Genomic DNA, 23,692 nt, shown 5'->3' with positions numbered 1-23,692 from the left:
CTTAAAAAGACAAAGATTCAAATCGTTAGGAAGGACATCAAAAGCTAAAAAGAGTTTTAGCTGAAGGCAGTCAATCAGTGCTCTGGGAATTAGCAGAGTCTTTACAGTGGCTAAGAGAGGGTAACCAGGGGTTCGGCATGGAAATTCAAGGATTAAAGACCTTTGAGCTAACCTGTTCTCAGGATAATGACGACAGGAATGTGGGCATCAGCATTTGCTTACGCTTTGCTGTGTGGTTTTAAGCAGGGGCAGGCCAAAAAGCCCGACTGATCTTCAGGGCCATTTAAGGTAAAACGCACATCTTGGCTTTCCCAGTTGCTCCCAGAAATATCTGGAATGCACGAGAACATTTTGGGATCCAGCTGATAATGAGTGGTTTTCACAGCAGCCACGTGCTGCTGGATTGATGGGAATTTCTCTGCAGTAGGGCTGTCAGCCCAAGGAGCCTCCCTAGCGCTGCTCAGAGCTGGCCCTCCTTCCAGCTGCACACACATGCCGACATTGAGCAAGAATAAATGTGCTAAAGCCCACTGAAATTCAACTGGCAACCTCTTTAACATCTTTTTTCCTCCTGAAGTAGCGCGTTAGAGACAGCCATGCCGGATTTTTGCGCTCAGGAGGCTGGGCAATGTGGTGCTCAGGGTTTAGGAGTTTTAGGATTTTGGGGGGCTCTGCACACCACAGTGCTGATGGGTGCCCAACAGTCCTCCAGCTTTCCTCCTGAGCTGAAATATTCAGCACCGCATATTGCACAGCCTGAAATATTAAATAGCAGCTGGCTGGGGGCTGGGGTTTTGTCGTTGTTTGTTTGTTTGCTTTGCTCTGGTTTTCAACTTCAGTCATTTCCAGGGGCAAAGCTAGGGAAGAAAGCTTCACCCACCCACACAGGCAAGGAGAAGCCAGTCCTTCCACGCAGCAGCTCCAGCACATTCATCTCTGGGCGATTTGGGAGGGGAGGAATTTGACATTAAATCGTGAGTGTCAACAACGTACCAAGAGCTCTTTGACATTTCAATTCCATTCCCCAGATGGGTCTGGTTGTTAAATTCCCAGAAGATGGAGCACATTCCCCTGTAAGCGATACCCGCAGACCACCTTGAAACTGGATGCAAGCTGCAGGGAGGGAGCGGACGTCCCCGGTGCCCAAAAGTCGGCGGTGGGAGGTTGGCCGCAGCTGCAGGAACGGGGCTGCAGCAGACAATGAGCGGAAGAAAGGCAGATAAGCAGCCAGGAAACAGGCAGGAGAAAAATGTGAGGCAGCAGAAAAGGGAGAGCTGCAAGGAGAAGAGCAAGACCAGCATCCAGCAGTGAACAGGAGGGAAGCTTGTATTGGAAAGAAAGCCCTCAGGAAACGTTGGATGGGGTGGCTGAGCAAGGGTGCTGGGGGAAAGGCTCCACAAGGAAGGAAAATGCCGGCAAGGGGGAGCAGAGGGACTGGCATTCTCTCTGTGAAGTCTGCTGGGGGATGGAGGAGCCTGGTCAGCCCGTGCCATGGTGACCAACATCCAGTTAGACTCAGTCTGCAGCAAAAAAAACGGTGGTTGACTTGTGATGGCGTGATGCTGCCCTTAGTTACACATGCTCTTTATTTTATCCATGGGATCCCAATTTTTCTCTCCTTAGCGCTCACTTTCCCTCCACCAGCAGCTCCTAAAGCTGCTGAGCAGCCACCAGTTGCACAGTTTCAGCAGTGGGTCTCACAGGAGTGAATGGATTTGTCTTCCCTGAGAAATGTTCATCCCGTCTCCTCCACCTCCAGCTCCCCACCTTGAGACCGGCCATCGGGGAGGCTGACACGCTGTGTCTCATCACATAACACCTCACGTGCCATCCTTGGTAGCCACAGAGAGGCTGCCCATTAAAAAATACTGCTGTTTTAACCTGGCTTTGGGCTCATTTCCGAAGAGTGAAGGGAACCAGTGGTAGCCAGCACCTCTCGCGCAGCTGGATGTAAGCCCTCCCCAGCTGTAGTACCTCCCCAGCACACAGTGTTCATTCATCCTTACTATCCCCTTGCCTTACCTGCCCAATCTGCACCGCAAACCCCTCAGGGTGTTGATTTTGGCAGCACTCTCTGCACATTGTGCTGTCTGGCAAGCTGCTAACCGCACTGGCAGCTCCCAGGCTGGGGTCCCTGCAGTCAGCTGCTCCCTAGCCAGCCCCACATTTGTTCAGGGTTTAACGTGGTGCAGACGTATTTATTCCCAGCACTGATATTCCACTCTGCTAATACTCGTTCTCAGGTTTGATGCATCAGAATCTTTAAAAAACAAAACAAACCCCACCCCGATCCTAGTTAAGCCATATTACACAGTATTGCTCTTCGATGCCTTCCCCTCCCTTTGAAGACACTGATGCTTTCCCTTCCGCTTGAGTCCCGACCCCCCAGCACACACCCCGAGGATCCTGATTTGGCATTTTTCTCAGAACAAAGACTCTGCGAACAAGAGGCCTTTATTCTTCCTACTTCTGGCACTCTCTCTCCGCAGAGCTGTTAAAATGCACAGCGCTCTCGTTCGCACTAATTTGAAGGTTGTTTTCACCATACAGACGCTGCTTACTCCAGGAGGAACTGCACGTCAAAACAACCGTGCGTGGACTGAAAGGAAGGCATGTTATTGCCATGCTATTTCGAACATGCCCAGCACCTTCTGTGCAGATGTATTAACACCACGAGTGAACCCCTGCCAAAAACTTGACATGGCTTGTGAATAGCGACTGTGGTGTTTATTCCTCCTGCCTTCTCAGCTGCCGAGCTGTGATAGGAAAGGGTGCCTTCTGATAAGCAACATGTCAGGCTAATTATCCACAGGGATTGTAGGCTGCATATTTGCTCTCTGGAATAATATAACCCAGATGTGGGAAAGGCATGGTTTCAATCAATCCTTCTATACATCCCATGACACTTGGTCACATGTGCGTGCATAGGTATGTGCGGCACCCACTGAAACAACCGCATTGTACACAGCTAATAAGCTGGCTGTCACACTTTCTGTTGTTGGTGTTATTTGCACTCCTTTTATACAATTTTAGTGCTGCCTCCAAAAAAAAGCAAACAAAAATCTCTAAACGAGAAAGATTTTGCATTTTCAACTAAAATAACTAAAAGCTCATGGTCATTACAGAGCACTTTCCACAGCAACAGAGATTTTCACAACAGATTGATGACGACCCTCAAGTGATTTCACTGCAGGTGAAGATGGAGAATGAAGAGATACACACTGCCTCACTGCTGTTAGAGGAGCTTGGGGAAAAGAGGGAAAACAGCTTTCTCTCCAGCATCTGGACGGCCATTTGAAGGGACTCATCAGCAAAGCCCCTGCTTGGTGCAGCCCATGATGTGGCTGCCGTAGCAGGTATGAACAAGCCCCCCTTACCTCTTCGGCTGCTCTCCTAGCTGAGCAGGAGCGAGAGGTGACCAGCTGTCCTCACGAGCGTGCTGCAGAGAAACCAACCTGCTAGCACCTCCGCTCACCTTCAGAGGATGTCACGGTGCCCCCCTGTCCTCGCTGGAAATGCACAACAGCAGAGATGAACAGCATTAAAAATATCTGCCCCAGTTTGTGGTCATCGTGTTGTCGACTGCACAAAGACTGGGCACGAGTTCAAGCCGAGCAAATAAAGAAAGCAGTAAGGACTTGAAGCTGACTGCAAACCAGCTCTTCTCAATAACTGAAGTGGAGCTACTGCTTTCCTTCTCTTTGTCCCCAGAAGGCATTACTGTCCCTTTGTCCCCAGCTAGTGTGAGTAAAAGATGAAGAGAGAGTATCTTAGCTCCAGAGAGAAATGGAGCAGATGCTAGATGGGGAGGAGGACCTTTACAAACAATTTCATTGAGTTACATACTACCTGTTAGCAGACGCTGACTTTTTTGAGTGAAGTACTGGGGTATTGACGAGGGAGTAGCACTAGGCAAAGCTCAATAGAATTTGGGGACAAAACAAAAAAAAATAAATCATACCACAGAATCTAAAATACACGAGACATTAATCTCTAGTTGAGACTTAATTAAGCAGGGTGCAATACTACAAACTTAGTAGTTTTCTTCAGACAGCTCTGAGGATGGGGTTATGAGCACAGCAGCAAGCAGGACCACTCAGAAGTTTGGTTATCTTGGCATCTTGTGCAACAACCCTTCCTTCTACTATGAACTGCCTACTATTCACTGCATTAAAAAAAAGCCCAAAGCTCAATAAGTAAATATGATTGATAACATTGGCAAGGGGCCTCACAGCACTTGCTGCTTACTCAACTCTTGGCTCCTCTTGCTGCTGCAGTGATGATGTTGGTCCTGATGTACCTGCTGGACCCCACCACAGGCAGAGAGACATGCATGCTGACAGCATGGCTGGAAAAAAAAACAACAGGAGCCAAGCAACAGAGTAGATGAAGAAGAACAACGTCCAAAATAGACCAGAGCAAAGTTTCCAGATGTTGTTTTTTTGTTTAAATTCAGCTTTTCCTTTGAAATCCCTTCCACAGCTTCTGATCCAGCCTGCGCAGTATCTGGAGCAAACACTGAACCAGCTGGAGACTTAATGTCACTTCAAACCTTCACAACCAATCTCCTCCCTACACTACCCCTTTATTTAAAAGCAAAAAAAAAAAAAAAAAAAAATCAAAACAAAACAAAGCAAAAAGAAAACTCAACAGATTGCAAATTTTGCAGGACACAGGTCTATGTTTCAACTTGCCTGATATCCACACGGAGGGAAGACTTGCCCTGAGACCTTTGGTTATTAACTGGAATCTTAAAATAACATAATATTATAAACGTTCCCAAATACTTCTGGGTTTACTTGTTATCAGCACATTTTCAACCTAACAACTGCAGCACTTCTGTGTTAACAAGAGGCAGCCCGAATGCATTTAAGCGTGCTAGGGTGACCACAGAAAATACAAGCTGAGAACCCAACAGCCATTTGCATCTCGAGTAGTTCCCCTCTGTAACTACACATGGAGAGGACTTATTTTATTTACATCACTTTAATTTCTTTTGAGCAAGAGAGAATAGAAAAACAGAAGAACAGAGTGATAATTTCAAATACGTTGTTACTATCTGCAAAGAATTTTATAAAAGTACAAAAACAAAGGGGTTTTGGTTTTTATATTTTGAACAGCAATATAAAAATATGATGTTGGTTCAAAAGTCAGATAAGGTCCATGCTGAGAACTACAAGATTTTTATTGGACGTATTTTACTGAGCATTGAACACTTGCTTATGTAGGCACAGATTGAAGAATAAAACCACAAAATCCAAATGATAAAGTGCAGACCTGTACTGAGGAGCAGGCCTGGTAAGTCAGTCTATTCCTACAACTCAGCAGAGAGAAAGAAGAAGAGGAAAAAAAAAAAAAAAAAAAGAAACTGCCATTATAAGAGAAAAAGTGTATGATAAATTAAGTCCTGCGGTGGCACGACTGTGAGGTTTCCTACAAAGTCCAGGGAGTATTCAAATTTTATCTTCTTTTCCATTATTCTTCCAGAAGTGCCATGTGACTTGAACTGTGTCTAAATTAATACATATATGGCTATTTTGTTTCAGAAATAAAAATTATGCACTTACATCAACAAATTCCCCTCCCCAGCAAGGGGTTTCTGCAAACAGTGGCCATGGCTGTGACGAGGACCGGCCCAAGGAAGCCAGTGGGGGTTGTGATTTAAAGAAGGGTTGTGCCAAATCTCCTGCTTGCACCGGTTCTCCCCCAAAGAAGATTTGGGAGATAAAATGGCAACTTCAGCACGTCCTGACCTCTCCCCGCCTCGTAAGGGCAGTTTTTTAGTAACAGAAATATATATTTATATTTCCAGAGCTTGCACGCATCCAAAACCAAACCAAACCAAAAAGGCAGAAAACAAGAGGAAGAATAAAAACTAATATAAGCTAAAACATTATTTTGTAGTAAACAATAGAATATAACGTGCAATAGTGCAATTTCTCCTTTGCTGCTCCAACAGTGAAGTCTTGACAGATAGTCCACTGAATTTCGGCGTAGGGCGTTTCACTTCTAGCTGCGAGCTTGCCGGGGGTTGCTGGCCTTGCCGGGCTTGGGCGCTGCATCACTTTGTCCTGGCTCTCCTTTCCCCTTGCCGAGGTGGCGGAGCTTTTGATCCCAGCGCTGCGCATCAAAATGCAGATGAATTGCAGAGAGTTAGCAGAAGAAGGAGCTAAGCTTTATAAATATTGTAAGTAGGACAACTACGTGCATTTGCAAGCAACACTGACAAAAAAAAACTGTCATTGTTGCCCCTGCGATACCCCATGTTGGGCCCAAGGGGAGGAATGTGATGTTGTAAGTATTATTATTTCGAACGGAGAGGAGCATCCATTCCCTGGCCTGATTTTCTTGTATATTCTGTGAATGAAAGGGCCAATGCAAGGTACAACAGCTTCAGCAGAAAAGTGTTTCACCTTCTCATCAGCTTGTGCACCTCACTAAACACAGTCTGAAGTTATGAAGCCATCAATGCCCTAAATTCCTAATCAGTAATTTCTTGCCCTTTATACTTCAAATTATACAACTAGTTTCCTGATGCAAGCACCACTACTGTACCAGAAATCATTTCACATAGTGACACAAAAACCTTCGTAAGCCTTATCCACAGCTAATTTCTATCAGGAGCTACCAGAACTGGAAGTGTGGCAAGAACAAACAAGATTAAGAAATCACAGGACTGGAAAAAAAAATAAAAATGGAGCTTAGTTATTGCTTTTTTATATCTGTGGGCCTCTTCACTGCTGAGGCTCTAGAGCCATCACAAAAATGCTCTGCATATTGAAACCCGTGGTGGGCAGAAAAACATCTGAATTGAACTGAAACCAATCCTCAATACAAGGCAATCCCAGCTGTGCAAAAAGTGAGAAAATAAGTGAGAAAATAAGTGAGCTTCCAAGAAAGAAACCATAAATCACCCTGCCACCCCCAGGCTGGGACTAAGCAGAGATCAGCCCACAGCAGCAACGCGGTGTTTGCTCTGCGGCACTGCATCTTGGAAAGTTCTGCCAAATCAAACAGCAACTTGGAATAAGATCCCCATATCTTTTCCCTCATGTAATCTCTGTGGATGTACCAAATCTTGTATTTGTAATGAGAACAGTATTTTCCTGCCAGCCACCATTAAAACAGTTGAAGAAAGATTTCAGTGGAAGAGGAGCCTGGTTTGCACAGGCACAACCACTGTGGTAAGACAAAAGTTAAGAAACCATTTGAAAATAAGAACAATCTGTGTAAAATGACACTCCTAGCAATGACAAAATCGCCGATACTCTGCTGTGCATCAAAGCACAAAGGCCATGCTTCCAGGGCTTGGAAGGCATTAGAGTACTTTACAATTAGAAAACATTATAGAGTATATTCTCATATATCATTTGCCTTTGTTACTTCCAATTGGATACTGTGCATAAAATGCAAGACTTTCTTATTATGCACCTCCATCATCTAAGCCAGAGAGACAAATTTACAATATCTGCTAACCCCCATAATTTGTGAACTAGATTGCAAGAGTATTAAAATCTGAAAAGTATAATTCTGACTTAGTTTGGAAGACACTTGTAAAGCCTTCTCTTTTTCACTAGCCGTACGATCCCAATGAAGTGCATAGCGTTGCAGAAGGCACAGTTTGCCTACAGAGTTAAAACACTCACTCCTATTAATTAACTGGGCTCAGCATAGGCATTTTCTTTCTTAATTTTGACAAGCTTTGGTAGCTGTTTCATGGTATCTACAACATTTGGCTTCTGGTGAGCCATTTTCTTACCTTGACTTTTTTACCCAGTCGATCCTTCCATTTCTCAGCGATGGAGCCTTCCACCAAGAGTAACCTGCAGAAGGAGACAGTCCAACATCAGCAGGTACGCACTACCTGTACAACCCCAGAGCTCTGTGACCCCTGGCAGTCCCCCTAGTAGAGAAGATGATTATTATATTGGAAGGTGATCCAAAGAGTGACACCAAGTTTCTCTTTGCAGGTGACTCTATGCAAGCTCCAGGGGCAGGGAAACAAACAATAGAAAACACCTCGAGGGTAACGCCGCAAGTTACCTGGAGCGCTCCTCGTCTTCGTAGCCCATGATGATGTACTCTTCGTTCGCACTGAGCGGGGGGCACAGGCAGCCGGAGTTTGTGTAAAGGTTTACAGTGTCCTTTGGGATGTTCACAAGGGAAGATTTGAGAATCTCCTTGACTTCCACTACCGCAGTGACGTCGTGACATTTAGTCTTCACCTCCTTCACTTTCGCCCGAATGACTGGGAAGAAATGAGTAAAAAAGTATAGTTAACGGCAGTGGATAATGCAGGTCACCCGGGGTGGTTCTCAGTGACCTCTGGGATTAGACTTTTGTATGGGCCATTATCAGGAGCTTAGCTGGACTCAAGCAACCCCCCTGCCCCCATCTGTCCACTGCTTCCCCCTCCACCCAGAGGCTGCAGGTAGCTGGGTATATCTCAAAACATTGTGGGTCACAAATAGGAATTATGTTGGATTTCTGTCCTATGCAATTTGGGCTTTACTTTTAGCATCCCCTCCTCTTTTCTCTTTCCACTTCATGCATTTAATTCATTCCTTGTGTGCCCTTCTTCTCCCTTGTGCCACAACCACTCCTTCTTTGACTGCTTGGAGTACATGTGACCGAACTTAATTTGTCACTCTTGGCCTTTCACGAAATGTGCATATGCATGAAAACTTATTGTATCGCTATCTCTGCTGGATGACAGGCCCTTACCTTTTTGATTCTCTCTCCAGTGACCCAGCACCAATCTGCTCTGTTCTTTATGAACTCCAAACGCTCCTGATCTTGACCTGGTGACCCGCTTAATTGTTTCTTCCCCTGCCCTTTCTTTTTGCCTTAAGTTGCACAGGAGGGAAAGTTGCCTTTCAAAGACAACAGATTTTTGGGCCTCTCATGGTGACCAGTGAACTGATGCCACATGTAAATGCAAAGCAAATCCAGAGGTCACACTCTAGAGAATATCACATCTTTAACAGCTTGCAAATGAAAACCATTACAGATCTGAAAACTGTGGACTAGTACAACTCATCTCTTCGCATATATTGTCCACGAAGACAATCAGCCAGCACGTACTGCAGCCACATTAAAAACAATCAATCAATAACTGGTATGCATTTAACACAATTTATCTAGTGATCCTCTTTCTTAAGACCTCTTAAGAGTTTAAAACAAAATCCTACTTCAGTTTGGTGTTCTTTCCAATGCATTCTGAAACCTCTTTACTTCCACAGGTGAGAAAAGAGGGATACAATATGACTGAGAATACGAAGTGCTGAGGGGTCATCTCCGCCAGCTCGCACACAGCCATCTGCAGCACGCTCAGTGACCACCAAGTGCAAGTGTGTAATCCCACTACAGACCAGTCAGTCTGGAGCAATTCCCCAAACAAACCCCAAACAATGCAAAACTAGTCACCTCAAATACATCAGCAACGTCTGACTGAATGCACAGAATCACAGAATTTTCTAGGTTGGAAGAGACCTCAAGGTCATCGAGTCCAACCTCCAACCTAACGCTAACAGCCCTCCACTAAACCATATCCCTAAGCTCTACATCTAAACGTCTTTTGAAGACTTCCAGGGATGGTGACTCCACCACTTCCCTGGGCAGCCTGTTCCAGTGCCTCACAACCCTTTCAGCGAAGAAGTTCTTCCTAACATCTAACCTAAAACTCCCCTGGCTCAACTTAAGCCCATTCCCCCTCGTCCTGTCACCAGGCACGTGGGAGAACAGGCCAACCCCCACCTCGCTACAGCCTCCCTTGAGGTACCTAAAAAGAGCGATAAGGTCACCCCTGAGCCTCCTCTTCTCCAGGCTGAACAAGCCCAGCTCCCTCAGCCGCTCCTCGTAGGACTTGTTCTCCAGGCCCCTCACCAGCTTCGTCGCCCTTCTCTGCACCCTCTCAAGCACCTCCATGTCCTTCTTGTAGTGAGGGGCCCAAAACTGAACACAGTACTCGAGGTGCGGCCTCACCAGAGCTGAGTACAGGGGGACGATCACCTCCCTAGCCCTGCTGGCCACACTGTTCCTGATACAAGCCAGGATGCCGTTGGCCTTCTTGGCCACCTGAGCGCACTGCTGGCTCATATTCAGCCGACTATCCACCATCACTCCCAGGTCCTTCTCTGCCTGGCAGCTCTCCAACCATTCCTCTCCCAGCCTGTAGCTCTGCTTGGGGTTATTGTGCCCCAGGTGCAGGACTCGGCACTTGGCCTTGTTGAACTTCATGCAGTTGAAGCAGCAGTTACAAGCTTTTAGCTTTCCATAGGATTTATTTTTGAAAGGAAGCTTATATGGCAACAGTTGGATAAATGCATAATCTTAATAAATATTAAGCAATCGCTACCACTGAAATGAAGTGTTTAAGTTCAGTGAACTTCAGGCAGTTCACATGAGTAATAGGAGCAAGAACAGACCTGACTGTTCAGTTCCCCTCAGTGATACGTATTCATCAACCTCCTTGGCTTAATTTGGTTGAAACAAGCAGCATGAATAGAAGTAGCAGAGTGGACCTGTGATAGAAAACCAGGGCAACCTGGGCAACAGAGGACATAATACAGACACCGTGCACTTTTACAGGTGTTACTGCCAGTGTAACACAGCTAGAAAGATGTTAATTGAAGGCTTCAATGCACAAGAAGGCAAAAGCCTAGTATGTCTGTAAGATGCCAGGGTGAGTTTGCAGGCCTAAGAATTACCAAAAACATCCCTTCCTGTGCAAGCAGAACGCATCGGAGCTGTAAATACAAGAGGAGGTTCAAGCGCAGCAGCCCACAATGTCACTTCTGCCAAATGACTCTTTGCACTAAAGAAGTGCATGAACCCCGAATGCCCATGCTGACGCTGAATTAACTACCACGCAGTGTCAACAGAGACACTCTTGTACTACCCTATTAAGCTAATCCCCTTCATCCCTCTGCAAACACTCTCAGTTTTGAATTTGGAAATGTTTCAGGCCACATCTGTAATAAGTACTACTGGATTAACCATCAGTAATTGGGTCCATGGGCTATTGCTGTGAAATTCTTCCCAGCCCCATTTAATTCTCTTACTGTAGCCTTCTCCTACAGGGCTTGGGAGCTGGCCACGCGGCTGTCCTTACCGTAGTTGTAATTGTTGCGCAGATAGGTCTTCTGGGTAGCTTTAATAGGCTTGCATTTGCAGCGCTCTACAAAACAGAAACTTTTGTTTAGAAAGAAAACAGCATTTGGTCACTGACAATCTCCCCCAAACCCCACGGTCACACCTGACAAGTATCTCCCTGAATTTACTTAGTTAGTACAGAGAAGTTAAATGTTAAAAAGCACAGGGTACTTCTGCTGGAAGATGTTCTGAAAGTGAGCAGCAGAGGTTTCCAGAAGAAAATTGACAAGATGAAATTAAAAAAAAAAAAAAGAATAAAAACAAACAAAACAACAACAAAACCCTAGCCTCCAAAAAAAACCAACAAAACCCTCAACCGTTTTTTTTTCATGTATGTCCTACAGACAGTGCTTCATCTAAAATACAGATCCAGCTGAGAAATTAAGGGCTACATCCAGCACGGGGCTTTGACACATCCCAGGGCATAACTTTCAGGTCTCGTGTCAGCAGCAGAGTCCCTGGCCAAGAGGGCGCACCCAGCAGTGGTCAGGCAGGTTACTCATTCAGGACTTGCAGGAAACCCACCTGGCACTGGCACTATATTTCATCCTAAAGGTATAAGCCACGTAGCAGCAAGGGATAAAGGCAAGAAACCAGGCTCCTTCACCTCAGGGATGCTGTTTCCTCAGTTCCCAACTCATTTCGCTCGAAACAACCTAAGGAGGGGCAGTGCTGAATTCTCCCTTAAGAAATTATGAGGACTGAAAATTCCTGGAGTAACAAATGTCTGCGTAGGTGTAACTAAAACAAGGAGCTACTCATGAGCCTGTGTTATGGAGTGTGGGACTGAAAACTGAGAGAGCCAGAGGAGGGAATGGAGGCATTGACCAGCAGGCAGCAGGGCCAGCAGCTAAAAACCTCCGATTCAGGGCAACAACCACCTCATTGAGCACAGAGCTCAGCAGATGCCTGCAGCTTGCGCTTTCCAAGGAGGAAAGATCAGCAGTTTCTTGGCAACATCCCCTAGAACCCACTGTGGTTCCACCAGCACACTCGCTGTCTAAATTGGAAGGAGTAATGTGGAGAGGCTGCCACCAGCCTAAAACCTACACCGTGGGTCATCGGCCCTGGGTATAATGGGAGCTTGTGCCGTACGTGTGGGATTTGGACATGCCTAACAACAAATCTGGGCCACCCTCCTGCTTGGGCTCGCTGTATAACATTGGGATCCTGTACCTCAGGTTTAATTAAAGCAGGGAAATTACTAGCCCACCTCGCAGGATGGATGACCTTCAGAACACAAACTAACTGCTAGCGTGCAGTTAGTTTGGTGGCCTCTCACACTCAGACCCAGCCAGAAACGTCACCCATTTCCAACCGCAGGTCCCAGTATTACCCATATGTGGTCATCCAATGTAATGCACCAGTGGAAACAAAATCTCCTTTGGGAAAGAACAGGTGAGCTGTGAGCAGGACTCTGGTGTCCTCAGTCGTACTCTGTGTCCTAAATAGCACCCCTGCCTCCTGGCTGCATTTCACCCAGCACCTAAGTGAAAGAAGACTCAATACAGCCTATTTCTGTACAACACTGTTCTAAAATAATGATGCCGGGGATTTAGTTAAATCCACCACGAAGAGTTTGGGGAAGAACTTTTATTTTCTTTTTAAGACTTCTGCATTAAATACAAAGATGGTATCTTGCGGTTATGGACTTCTCGAGTTATTATTTATTTTGGATTGCAAGGATTTTTGTAGTTGAAAGTACCAAAAATCCAGGAAAGAGAAGAACATCGCACAAGAAGAGGATATTGTTTCCTTGAATTTCAAATGTCCTCAGGAATCTATATATAGGATCCTACAGACTTCAGCTTTTGTATGACTGTGTTAAAATAATATAAGCTGAGAAGGGAAGTGATTTTTGGCTTCTCTTCTGCCTGTGGGAGCTCATACATATTTTAGACTGAATTATGGCCCATTTTATAAGCTGCCTCAAGACAGGCCATACAAGAGGCTCCTACGACCCACACTCGCGCAGGCATCTCGGCATTAGCATCCAACACATTTTATACTCTTCTGCTCAGCAACACTTTGGTCTGTGGCACAGGTAGAAAAACATAGTCTAAATTACAGGACAAGGACATATAGCCTCACATTTCCCTCATTTTAAGGTAATACTGGATTGCCTTTTAACTTGATTATTTGTTTTAAATTTGAGGAGTGCCTTTGATTATTCTTGGTGTAGAACTTAGTGGATAGACCTGGCTGTGCTCTTCACAAAGGGTACCTTCCCGCTGTCCTCGTCCTTTACAAGTTTGTATTTCCGAGAACTTTACAAAATGACGCACTGTTTCTACTACTTAGAAATGCAGAGACTGGCACAGGGACACTTGCCAAGGTCAGCCAGCCGCAGAGCAAGAAGCAGCTCATCTCTCCCAACGCCTGGTACAGCGGCTTTCAGCGGGAGCGCGATGCGAGGATTAGAAAACACTCTTTTGATTGATGCATATTTCTTGTAAATCTGAGCCTTCCCAGAGCAGGGAACATCCTCAGAGGGTGGCTGCAAAAGAATTGTGTTAAAAATGCACTGTGTCTCGTGGTGCTAAGGGCAAGTCCCATTTGACATGATTCTCTCCTCCAAAGCCACCAGAAGAGCTCTGAAACTGCAAACCCAAACTCATTATAAACCAAGACAGGGAGCAGAGGCTCACATCAAGTTGGGGCTGAGATCTCAGCTGGCTTTGCCATTAAATATTCTTTTTTAATACAAGTCAACACAATACTAATGAATGCTCAGCATCTATACCATGGGAAACAGCTCCCTGTAAATACCCAAACCAATGGATTACAGGGGAAAAGATTCTCTGTTGTAGCTGCTATCTTCAAACTGCCATCTTACATACACGTGTGCGCACAACATAAACACGTGCTCAAACCTGGCAAATGCTTCCCTGATAAGTTAATGGAGAAAAAAGCCTGGAAAAAATGTCTAAATGACTGAAAAGCATCTCAGGAAGCCGACAGAAATCTAGCTTACTTCCAAGAGGCAAAAAAGCCAGCTGAAATGGATATAGCACATTGGACCACAATCTGCATTCCGACAATAAAAGCTAGCAATAAGAACATTGTCCTTCTCCTTCATCAGCTCCATGCATCTTTACCCTCTGTTTTGGATGTGAGTTTTCAAGCCTGCATCCCTAAAGGCAGGCAGTTCTGAAGATATTTTTGATATAAGGTGGCAGGAGATGAGTGCTGAAGTTAGCAAACCTTGGTATCTAACTGTACATTCCACAACCATATTTAGGTGCTTACATTAATAAACTGGACCTCGGCATGTACTGTAGCTGGTCAGCACCTCTGGAGAAGAAAAATTCCATGGGAATGGTAATAAAATTCAAGAAAACCTATAGTCATTGGCTTGCTTGAGCAACAAATGCACCTTTCTATAATCTGCTAGCTACTGAACTGGGCTTTGCTTTGCTTTGCACTGCCTGTGAATAGTGGCAGCACTCAAGGGATTTTGCTCAGTTCCAGCAAAAACAAAATGAAACAACAACAACAAAAAAAGCAACGGGGGAGCTGTTGGAATAAAAACAGCCTCAGAAGGTCTCATTCTCCATCTCCTCAGGTTAACGGGAGTTTTGCCATTATCTACAGAGAGGTCAGAATTTAATTTGCAAGTCAGAATGAACCACAACCCTGTTTTTACCCTCAGTGACTGAGAGAGCTAGCCTACTCACCAGTGCGCCACAAAGGGAATTAACATTAAGGAAAATAGGGCAGAAAGCACTGCATTTTTCCTTTTCGACTGAATCTCAAACAGCCTGCTTGAATCTAGCCTCTTTTGGCTAAAATGAATAAATAACAAAAGGAACATTACATCTCTAACTTCTTTCACTTTACTTCTGCAGCACGTTACTGTGAGCATCTGCAACTTCACTGCTTCTTTCCTTACAACTCACAGCAATGGTATTTATAGGTGTAAGGACGTTTCTTTTGGTACGTACAATCCAAACGTCCTACTGCGTCGCTTTGTGGTTTAAACACTTGGGATTTTCATCACTGCAGTAAGCACTTCTCAGTTAAATAAAAACTCATACTGGTATGCTAGTTAAAGCCTGCCAACGGCTACAGCATTATTTTCCTCCCTGCATTTTCAGTTATGCATGGAAAAACAACTGGAAGAGCTGAAGAAATAATGACATTTTTGGTGGGAGGGAGGAAAATTCATGTAATGATCATTCTCACTGTTCGAGACAGAACTCGTCGTGAGACCAGCATGGCCACCTTGACTTCATGGCAATTTTGCCCTGGCAAAAGCAGAAGAAACAAGAGCTGGAGGGCTGATTTGGCCAGAAGTACACAGGTTTACCAGCCCCAGATCTCACCTTCCCGTGATGGATACAGGTACCAGTCAAAAGCACAATCTACAGGATCTCAAGACAAAGCCAGGTATTTATGCATCACTTAGTACTGCTCTTACTTCATCAAGCATTAAAGGGACGTGCTTACGCAGCTCATTATACAGCTCTATAAAACCGTACTCACCGATGCCGGAGCCTCTACAGTTGCCATTATTAGAATCCATCGGGAAATCTGGCACAGATTCGTAAAATACAGAAAGAAACATTAGGATGTTTAATAGTGGATTATTTCAACAACCCCCCCCCCTTCAACGCTTTCTCTTTCTCTCATATTTAGTATATTAAAACTCAATGAATAATCGGATTGCAATGTTCCAGAGGCCAGCCTGTTCCTGCTAGAGTTGACATCAGTTCTTATCTACGCTTCATCCAAACACGGCACACAGCATTACGGGCTGAAGCAGATTAAATAGCCCATTTCCAGAGGTGCACAGACTGGCAGGTTCAGGACAAGGAGGGAAATTTATGGCAGGAATTTGCAGCATCTACAAAAAGCACACGTAGTGTTTGCATTTCATTAGATGATGAAGGAGAAATTACTTTTGGTTTGTTTTTTTTGGTTACTGAGGAAATCAAACCAACCACAATCGTATCATTGAAGCAAATGCCAAAACAAATGTTTCAGACCTTCCCCTTCCCCTCAATTTAAAAACATGCTGATTATTTGAAGGAGAGATAAAGAACAGGAGGAAAAAAAACAGGCCCTGTGCCAGACTTCCAAAAAACTGCTTTTGGATGCTCTTGTACATAGAATGGGCCTCGCATTGGTAAAATGCGTAATTTCAAATCTATTATTAAATTGCACAGTTCAATGGACTTACACACATACTTGGTCTTGAGAAACGAGTATGTTAATGCACACAACCTTGTGTAAGTCAAGCAAAAAGACACAAGAGAAACAAGACTGGGGAGAGAGGTAGCATACTTTATTAGAAGGACAAATAAAATGGGAAACAAATGAGCTTTCAGATCAAGCCCCCTTCTGTAAGCCTGCACACCCAAAAGTTTCCACAGGTTTTTCAGCTGTCGAAGCTGGTATCATACCAACATCATCTTTCTTAGATGCTTACGGTATCTTGGATACAACAACCTTGTTACTGCAATACAGAACAAGCGAACACACAGCCACGGAACGGCAGCTCCTCTCGTGGCTGCAATACAGCCTGGAGTGACACTTGGCATAGGTGAAGGATTTAGACGGATAGACTGAATTTTAAGGGCAGGGGCTGTTATTTAATCATAGATTATGTAAATACATAATTAAAATACCGGTTTATCTAGTATTAGTTATTTGATGTTCCAATTTGGCCATGCATTTAAAAACAAAACAAAACAAAAAAAAAACATACCTTAATGCATATTTATCTTTGTACTTTTCATCGCAACATGGAACTTCCCTTACATTAACAGAGATAGGCTAAAGGACTAGCAAGATGCAAGGAAATCTGAAAAACACGTAAATCACTTGCCTACTTAATGATTAACTTCCCAAAATTGGGACTTCAGAAGTAAGTACTCCTACTTACTATGAAATTTTTGACTTTTTGCTCCTAATTAGCAAAAGATTTAGCAAACAGTATTGAATGATTGCATAGATGCTCCTTTACGTCCAATACCTGGTTGCTACCTCAAATCAAATTTTCTTCCAAAAAAGCACCAAACTGCCATGGTACATTAGCTTATGGAACAAAAACAAGGTTTTAATGGTGTCAATTTGGTCTTCGGTAACCTTGTACTTCCATGGTAGCTGTAAGGCTTTTCCATGCTGCCTTCTAACAAGTCAAGTCATACACACTAATCCTTGCTTATGTGTTTCATTTGGATTAATCACTTGAATTTTAAAAAATAAGTTCCTATCATCAGGTAGTGTTGGAAAATTCCTTCTGGCGTGGTAACAGCATGACGAGTGCTTGAGCCTCCAGCCTGGTACTTTGCTGGCTGCTCCCACGGCAGACACAAGTCTGCACGACCTCCCAGCAGCAGCCTCGTGTTGGGTTTCCTTGGCCAAATTCCCTGCTTGCTTTTAGGGCTGGCAGGCTTTGCAAATGCCCTAGACAACTCCTTCTGGTGCTTCACGCGGCCCAGCAAGCTCCAATCTTGACAAGATTTCATTAATAACCATTTGACATGAGAATAAATCTGTTTGTTAGGGTACACTGCCTGAATTGAAACCACAGCTTATTGAATTTGAAATCGAACCTACAGCTGGATCCCGTTTGGTACCACTCCAGCATCAGCTGAAGGTCCAGTTCCCTCTGGTATTACAGCTGAATACAAGCCAGAGCCACGCACACTTGCCGTGGCCGAGGAACTCTCCTCAGAAGTAATGCTGATGCAGCGAGGGTGGTGAACACTCAAGGTGCCTACTATAAGCCTGCCACCACAAACACACACCAAACTGAATCTGCTTTCCACAAGACGTTCTCTTCCACTCCTGGGTACACAACTTAATTGCATTATTATTATTTTTACAGAACCAAATTCCAGCACACCACGACCTCAGCCCACTTCCTAATTCTGCACACGTTTGTTTGCCAGGCCACGTGCCCTACCCCAGGCCAGTGGCTATGGGTCTGTGAGGAGACAGCTGGCTGCGCGGTGGGCGAGTACCTCCGAAGGTGTGTTCAGAGCAGAGTGGCTGTTTGGGGAAACGGCTGCAGTTTCTGTGCTGTGCTCAGGCTGTGGTGCACGGTGGATTGTGCTCTGCAATTGTGGTCAGCGCACCGTGTCTGCCCGTGAACGGCAGAGGAGTAAGCAGGCACCTTCGTGTCACTTCGTGACTCATCTCCTGACTTTGGAGGGCTGGGCACAGGCGAGTACCAGCCTTAAGGTGACGCTAATCGTCCTCAGGGCACTTGTGTGTGTTGAGGGATGAGCAGTTTCTACTGAGGGAGAGAAGCGCAGGCTTGTGCAGGCAGCTGGAGACCTTCCCCACTCCATGGCACGTCTGGGTAAAGGCTTCCCGCTCCCCCATCTTCTCCACGGCCACCAACAGGTCAGGCTCTCCTCACCTGGTCCCTTCCCACCCACCAGGGAAGGGAGGATGATGAAGGCCTGGGCCAGCCTGAGCAGCAGCCACAGCACCCCATCCGTCGGACAGGTGGGGGGGAACTTCTCCGTCAGGCTCGTCCACGTGCTGCTTGGACCTCCAGTCGTCAGGCAGACACGAGAAATTAAAAAAGCTATTTTTAAAAAATAAACAGCTGACTTCCTATTGTTCCTCTTCTCTTCAGCGTGGAGCTCTTTGCCAAGTTTTGTCTTTGCAAAACAATCTTTTGAAAGAAATATCTGTCGGCGATGATTAGCAGAACTGCCAACGAGGAAATATTCTCCAGAGCCCCGATTCAAAGGCTTCCCACTAAATCTTGGTTAAGAGTGGGGGATAAAATCCAAACCGATTTTTTCCAATAAGCTGTTTTAATTAATCATTTTTCAGAGGAAAGCCATTAAAACACTAACAAAGAGAGAAGATAAAAGCCACTTGCATAGTAAGTGCGCAAGATAACAATTCTTGGACCACAGGTTTGGGTGAGTGCCTTGCGAAAAAGGAGCAATTTGGCAAAACTTACTTTTGAGCATACAACTCAAGCATCTTATCTAATTGCAAGAAAAGAAAAAGCACAAACAGCAGAAGTAATGTGAAGATCAGTCCCAGCTGAAACTGAATGCAGACCATGCGAGCCCCCAGGCCACAGGGCAGCTCCGTAGGCACACGAGGCTGCTGAGCCCCTCATCGCCCACTCCCACCAACACTGAGCCGGCAGGTTCAGAGCCATCACCAGGGCAAGGAGCAGAAGGTTTCCTCTCACTTCCACACCTGAGTTTGTGTTTGGAAACCACTCCTTTGGAAATGAAGGTCACAATGTGTGAAAAGCGAGCATGGGAAAGGGTTCTTTCTTTCGCTTCTGTTTGAAGCACACAGTGACCAATTCAGATACTGGGTGACTGTGATTTTATCTCGGTGTACAGGCAGATGCAGAGGACTCGGACTACGTGGAGAAACCACGGCTTCATTAAAGATCTGGCAACACGTCTCCATCAATTAAATAATCTTTCCTTTTCACTAATGTTTAAGAGGTTGTATTTCTAAAGGGATTTGGGACTCTAATCCCCTGTTTATGATGATCACCCAAAATGGTTCTGACGCTTATTGTACACGTTTATGATGTTTCCCTTTTCTCCAATATCTCACTGACGGCCTGATGTGCCTTCACTTTTACGTCTACTTTTAATCCAGGCCGCTCTTCTTCCAGGTCAAAGGGATGAAGTATGTGCAGGGATGAGCAGATGGTTTGGAGCAGCAGCGAGGCCACTTTGACTGATACAGAAACCCACAAGCATGTAAACCAGACACAGATCTCCTTGTGACAGGAGCAGGAGGACTCCTAGGGCAGCCTCCTAGGGCAGCAGCACGTGTGAGCTTCTTAGAAGTACCAAAACATTTAAGAAAATAAGATACAGTGAAATACGACTGCCTTTACCAAGGCACCACTCGCAATTGCCTACAGGGAAACATCAAGGACTGCAAAGTCACTCCTGCACCTACTGGAGAAGCTGGACGTTTCCCTATTTTCCTCAAGTATGGCCCACTGATACCATGACTTTAACACTTGCAGAGCCAGAAATTCAACCGATGGACCTGTTCCCTAGTACAGGCAGCACCCAGCTCCCCCTTTAAAGCAGGGACAAACACATCACTGGAGACAAGCACAGCGCGAGAGGCAGCAGCAGACGAGCACGCAGGCTGAGGTGTGTGTGCATCTGCATCAGCAATGAACATTTTGGAGACCAGCACAAGCCCAGGGGTTCCCCCAGCCCCTCTTAACTCTAAGGCTCAGCTGGAGGAAAGCTGTGCAGGCAAACAAAGCAATTCCACTATCCTTAGCAGCCTTCTCCATCACGGACATAGCAGTGGCTACCTGATCCCCGCCAGGCACGGGGAGCACAACCGATGAGGAGTCTTTCATCCCTTACAGTGATACCAACCAAAAAAAAGGAACAAGTGAACTTCACCTGATCTTCAACTTGGCATCAGCAACAGCAGAGCCAAGACCAACTGCTTCAGTGGTGAGAGGGAGTGTTAGCAAGGTGTGTCCTCGGTCAGAGGAGCCTTTTCACATCATGTATCACAGACCCTGCTTTGCAAAAGCCTCTGCTCTGATCACGGTAACCATCTGACCGTGCTGTCCTTCAGGCTGCCACCTTACCAGAAGGACCAGGCAAACACGTTAAAGTCCTCCCCAGTACTAACTCGGAGACCTTGGGAGGACAGGACAGTCACCTACCCTTACTTTGCAGGCAGCATACTCCTTTATAAAAGTGAGAAATCAAGATTTCACTTCCAAGGAATAAGAACACCATCCTCCTCAAGAAAAGACTGTTAAAAGTGGGTTTATGTTTCTGCCTGCTCTCATAGATGGGGTCTACAAGCAGCCTGAGGTCTGGGAGTGCTGAGGAGACACAGCAAGAGCAGGCGCCCTGCGTGCCAGCCGCGCGGCAGCTCGCTCTCCCTGTCTGCTACTTGGCTGCGCTCCTCTGTTCGGAGAATGAAACTTGGAAGTGTTCACCTCGCCTCTTCCCCGGACAGGAATCCTTCCTCCTGCTCTCTCAAGGAGCATTTTCATTCCCTCAAGAAGGATTCTTTCAGCCCGGTGCATAATGCATCGGTTCAGCGTTTTCAGCCCCGCAATGGGAATGTCAGCAGGTTCCCATTCGCTGAAAGGCAGTTTTCACGGACCCGGCACTGGGATCCCTCAAAGGGGTCATTGTGCTGCCGAGCTCCTCAGCAATAGGTAACTCGGGGGCACTTTCAGCAAAAACCTTCCTCCCTCCGGCTCTCACCGCGATCGCTTTCGGAGCCCGGCCGGCTCCGGACCCGTTCGCGAGGCCCCTTCCCGGGGGCACCCCGAGGGGCTGCAGCCCCGGGAGGCGGCGGAGGGGGGCCCGGGGGCTCGTCGGGCACTCACCGGCACCCTCGGCGGTGACGATGGCCTCGGGGGAGATGCAGACGCCGCGGTCGTAGAGGGGCAGCTCGTCGCAGGCCAGGCTCTCGGGCCAGGCGTGGCGGTAGCGGAGCAGGACGGGCTCGCAGCCGGCCCGGGCTCGCTCGCAGACGGCCCGGCAGGGCTTGATGGGCTCCTGCTGGAAGTCGATGGTGCAGATGGGCGCGTACATGGCGCAGAGGAAGAAGAGCAGGTCCGGGCTGCAGTTGGTGCCCAGCAGCCCCTCGAACTGCTCCATGGCCAGCACGGCGTTGGCCTGCGTGCTGTGGTGCAGGTGGTTGGGCATCTTGGTCACGTTCCAGGGCAGCGGCCGGCACAGCGGGATGCGCACCGGCTCGCAGGCCGCCGCCCGCCCCGCCGCCGCCCGGCCCAGCAGCAGCAGCGCGGCCAGGGCCAGCGCCCGCAGCCCCCGCCGCATGCCGCCCGCAGCACCGCCCCGCAGCACCGCCCCGAGCCCCGAGCCCCCAGCCCCGAGCCCCGAGCTCCGACGGCTGCGGGCCACCAGCGGCACCAGCGGCTCAGGGGCCGGGCGCCGCCGCCGCCGCCGCTCCCCGCTCGGCCCCGGGCCCGGCCCCGGCCGCGGGCCCGCCCCCGGGGCAGGGAGCAAACAAAGGAGCGGGGCCGGGCCCGGCAGGGATCCCCGTCCCCTCCGTGAGGGTGGAGGAGGGAGAGCGATCCCGCTGCGGTGTGCAGTGTGAAACCCGTGGGGTGGCCGGTGACAACGCCCGGCCTCGTGTGGCGGAGATCCTGCCCCAAAAGGGACCGCTCTGACAGCGGCGACCACGCGAGCAGGGTGCCGGACTGATGGGTTAGCACAAACTCCGTGATAAAAGCAGGTCCCGGGGGTGCTGGGGGGCTGTGAGGGTTTGGTTAAGACCCATGAACCTAAATAACAGCAGTAAGGGAACGGTACCACACCAAGTCAGTTCCTAGAATAAAGCAGTGCTCAGCTGGGCTGACTCAAATTTGCCCCCAAAATACCTCATAGGAGAAATCAAGAACAAAGCTCGTTACCGTATTGCACAAGAGCCATGCTAATCCACACCAAGTTGTCCTCATTACGCTCATATAAATCCATTCAAATTTGTAAAAAAACAGAAAAACAGTGGGGCTGTGGTGCCAGGAGGGCGGATTTCAGGGAGCAGGGGCTCGCTAACAGGGATGTGGGGGTGCCTGGGGGTGCCGGCGTCTGCGTTCGGGTACACACACAGAAGGGCTGCAGAGGACAGGAACGGGCACTGACAGCTTTGTTCCTGCACCAGAAGGGAGCAGCTAGCCCAGACGGCTGGGATTGATTTATTCCCTTGTTGGTTTTTCTTCCTCCCTTTCACAGGGTCTGTACGCCCCCTCCCCAAGCTTGTTTCTCCCTCACCGGAGGCAGACAAACAGCAACTGTTTGTTTAAGAAGCCAGGGTCAGCTTCCTGAGAGAGGCTGATGGCCCCTGTGCTGCTGAGGAGGGGACACGAGCACGGCTGCCTGCCTTGCACTACCTAAGGGTCTGTATCTTAAGGTGAAAGGAATACATCGAGGACCGGGAAAAAACACAAGACAGGTGCACCTTTTTTAGTCTTTTTCCCTGGTGTGTAACAACTACCTGCAGGGAGAGGCCAAGTGCCCTCAGTGCTGGCTATGTTTGAGTTTCGGACACCACAAAACGCATCTGTAGGGCAGGGAATAGCTTGCATTAGGCTGTAAGCACTGCGCCTTCCTCCCTTCTGCTCACACACTCCCCAGACACGGTATCTGCTCAGAAACCCAGCTGAGATGAGACAATACTTATTCAGAACAGGTTTTCACTTTCCTAAGCCTTTCCATAGCGACCTCAGGATTACCCACATTTTAATTTCCTTACGTACACTGCCTTGGAAAATAAAAACACAAAAACCCACCAAAACCCCCAAACCTACAATACTTCTTTACATGGCAGTTACTAAAACCATAAAGCCATTGACTTACAGAGTCATAAAAATGGGATTTATTGTACATTTCCTGCTCCAGCCAGGGTCTTGTTACAACTCCCTCAGGTAGACAAAACACAGGGGACTATTAAGTTATTTTAATAATCTCTCAAGCTTCTACGTGGATGACTTGAAAACAGAAAGGAAGAAGAAAAGGTTCTTTCAATGCAGCCTCTTCCAGACTTGTAATTTTTCAGGCTGTTTTTATGAGACAGC

At 47.0% G+C, this 23,692-nt stretch overlaps 1 protein-coding gene across 1 annotated transcript; it reads right to left on the bottom strand.

Annotated features, from left to right (window-relative positions):
* Nucleotides 1-4,985: 4,985 nt before the first annotated feature.
* FRZB (frizzled related protein) lies at nt 4,986-21,942 on the bottom strand. Its single transcript, XM_084288804.1, has 6 exons — nt 21,482-21,942; nt 15,640-15,687; nt 11,114-11,179; nt 8,044-8,248; nt 7,760-7,823; nt 4,986-6,120 (listed from the first exon to the last, which is right to left on the bottom strand). The coding sequence occupies exons 1-6, from the start codon at nt 21,933-21,935 to the stop codon at nt 6,010-6,012; spliced, it is 948 nt and encodes a 315-aa protein (XP_084144930.1). The 5' UTR covers nt 21,936-21,942; the 3' UTR covers nt 4,986-6,009.
* Nucleotides 21,943-23,692: the final 1,750 nt, after the last annotated feature.

The sequence above is a fragment of the Netta rufina genome, assembly GCF_964035555.1.
Source record: "Netta rufina genome assembly, chromosome: 6".
In the NCBI taxonomy this organism is placed as follows: domain Eukaryota; kingdom Metazoa; phylum Chordata; class Aves; order Anseriformes; family Anatidae; genus Netta; species Netta rufina.
The sequence above is the reverse complement of the archived record's forward strand: the minus strand, read 5'-3'. Positions and strand labels throughout refer to the sequence as shown.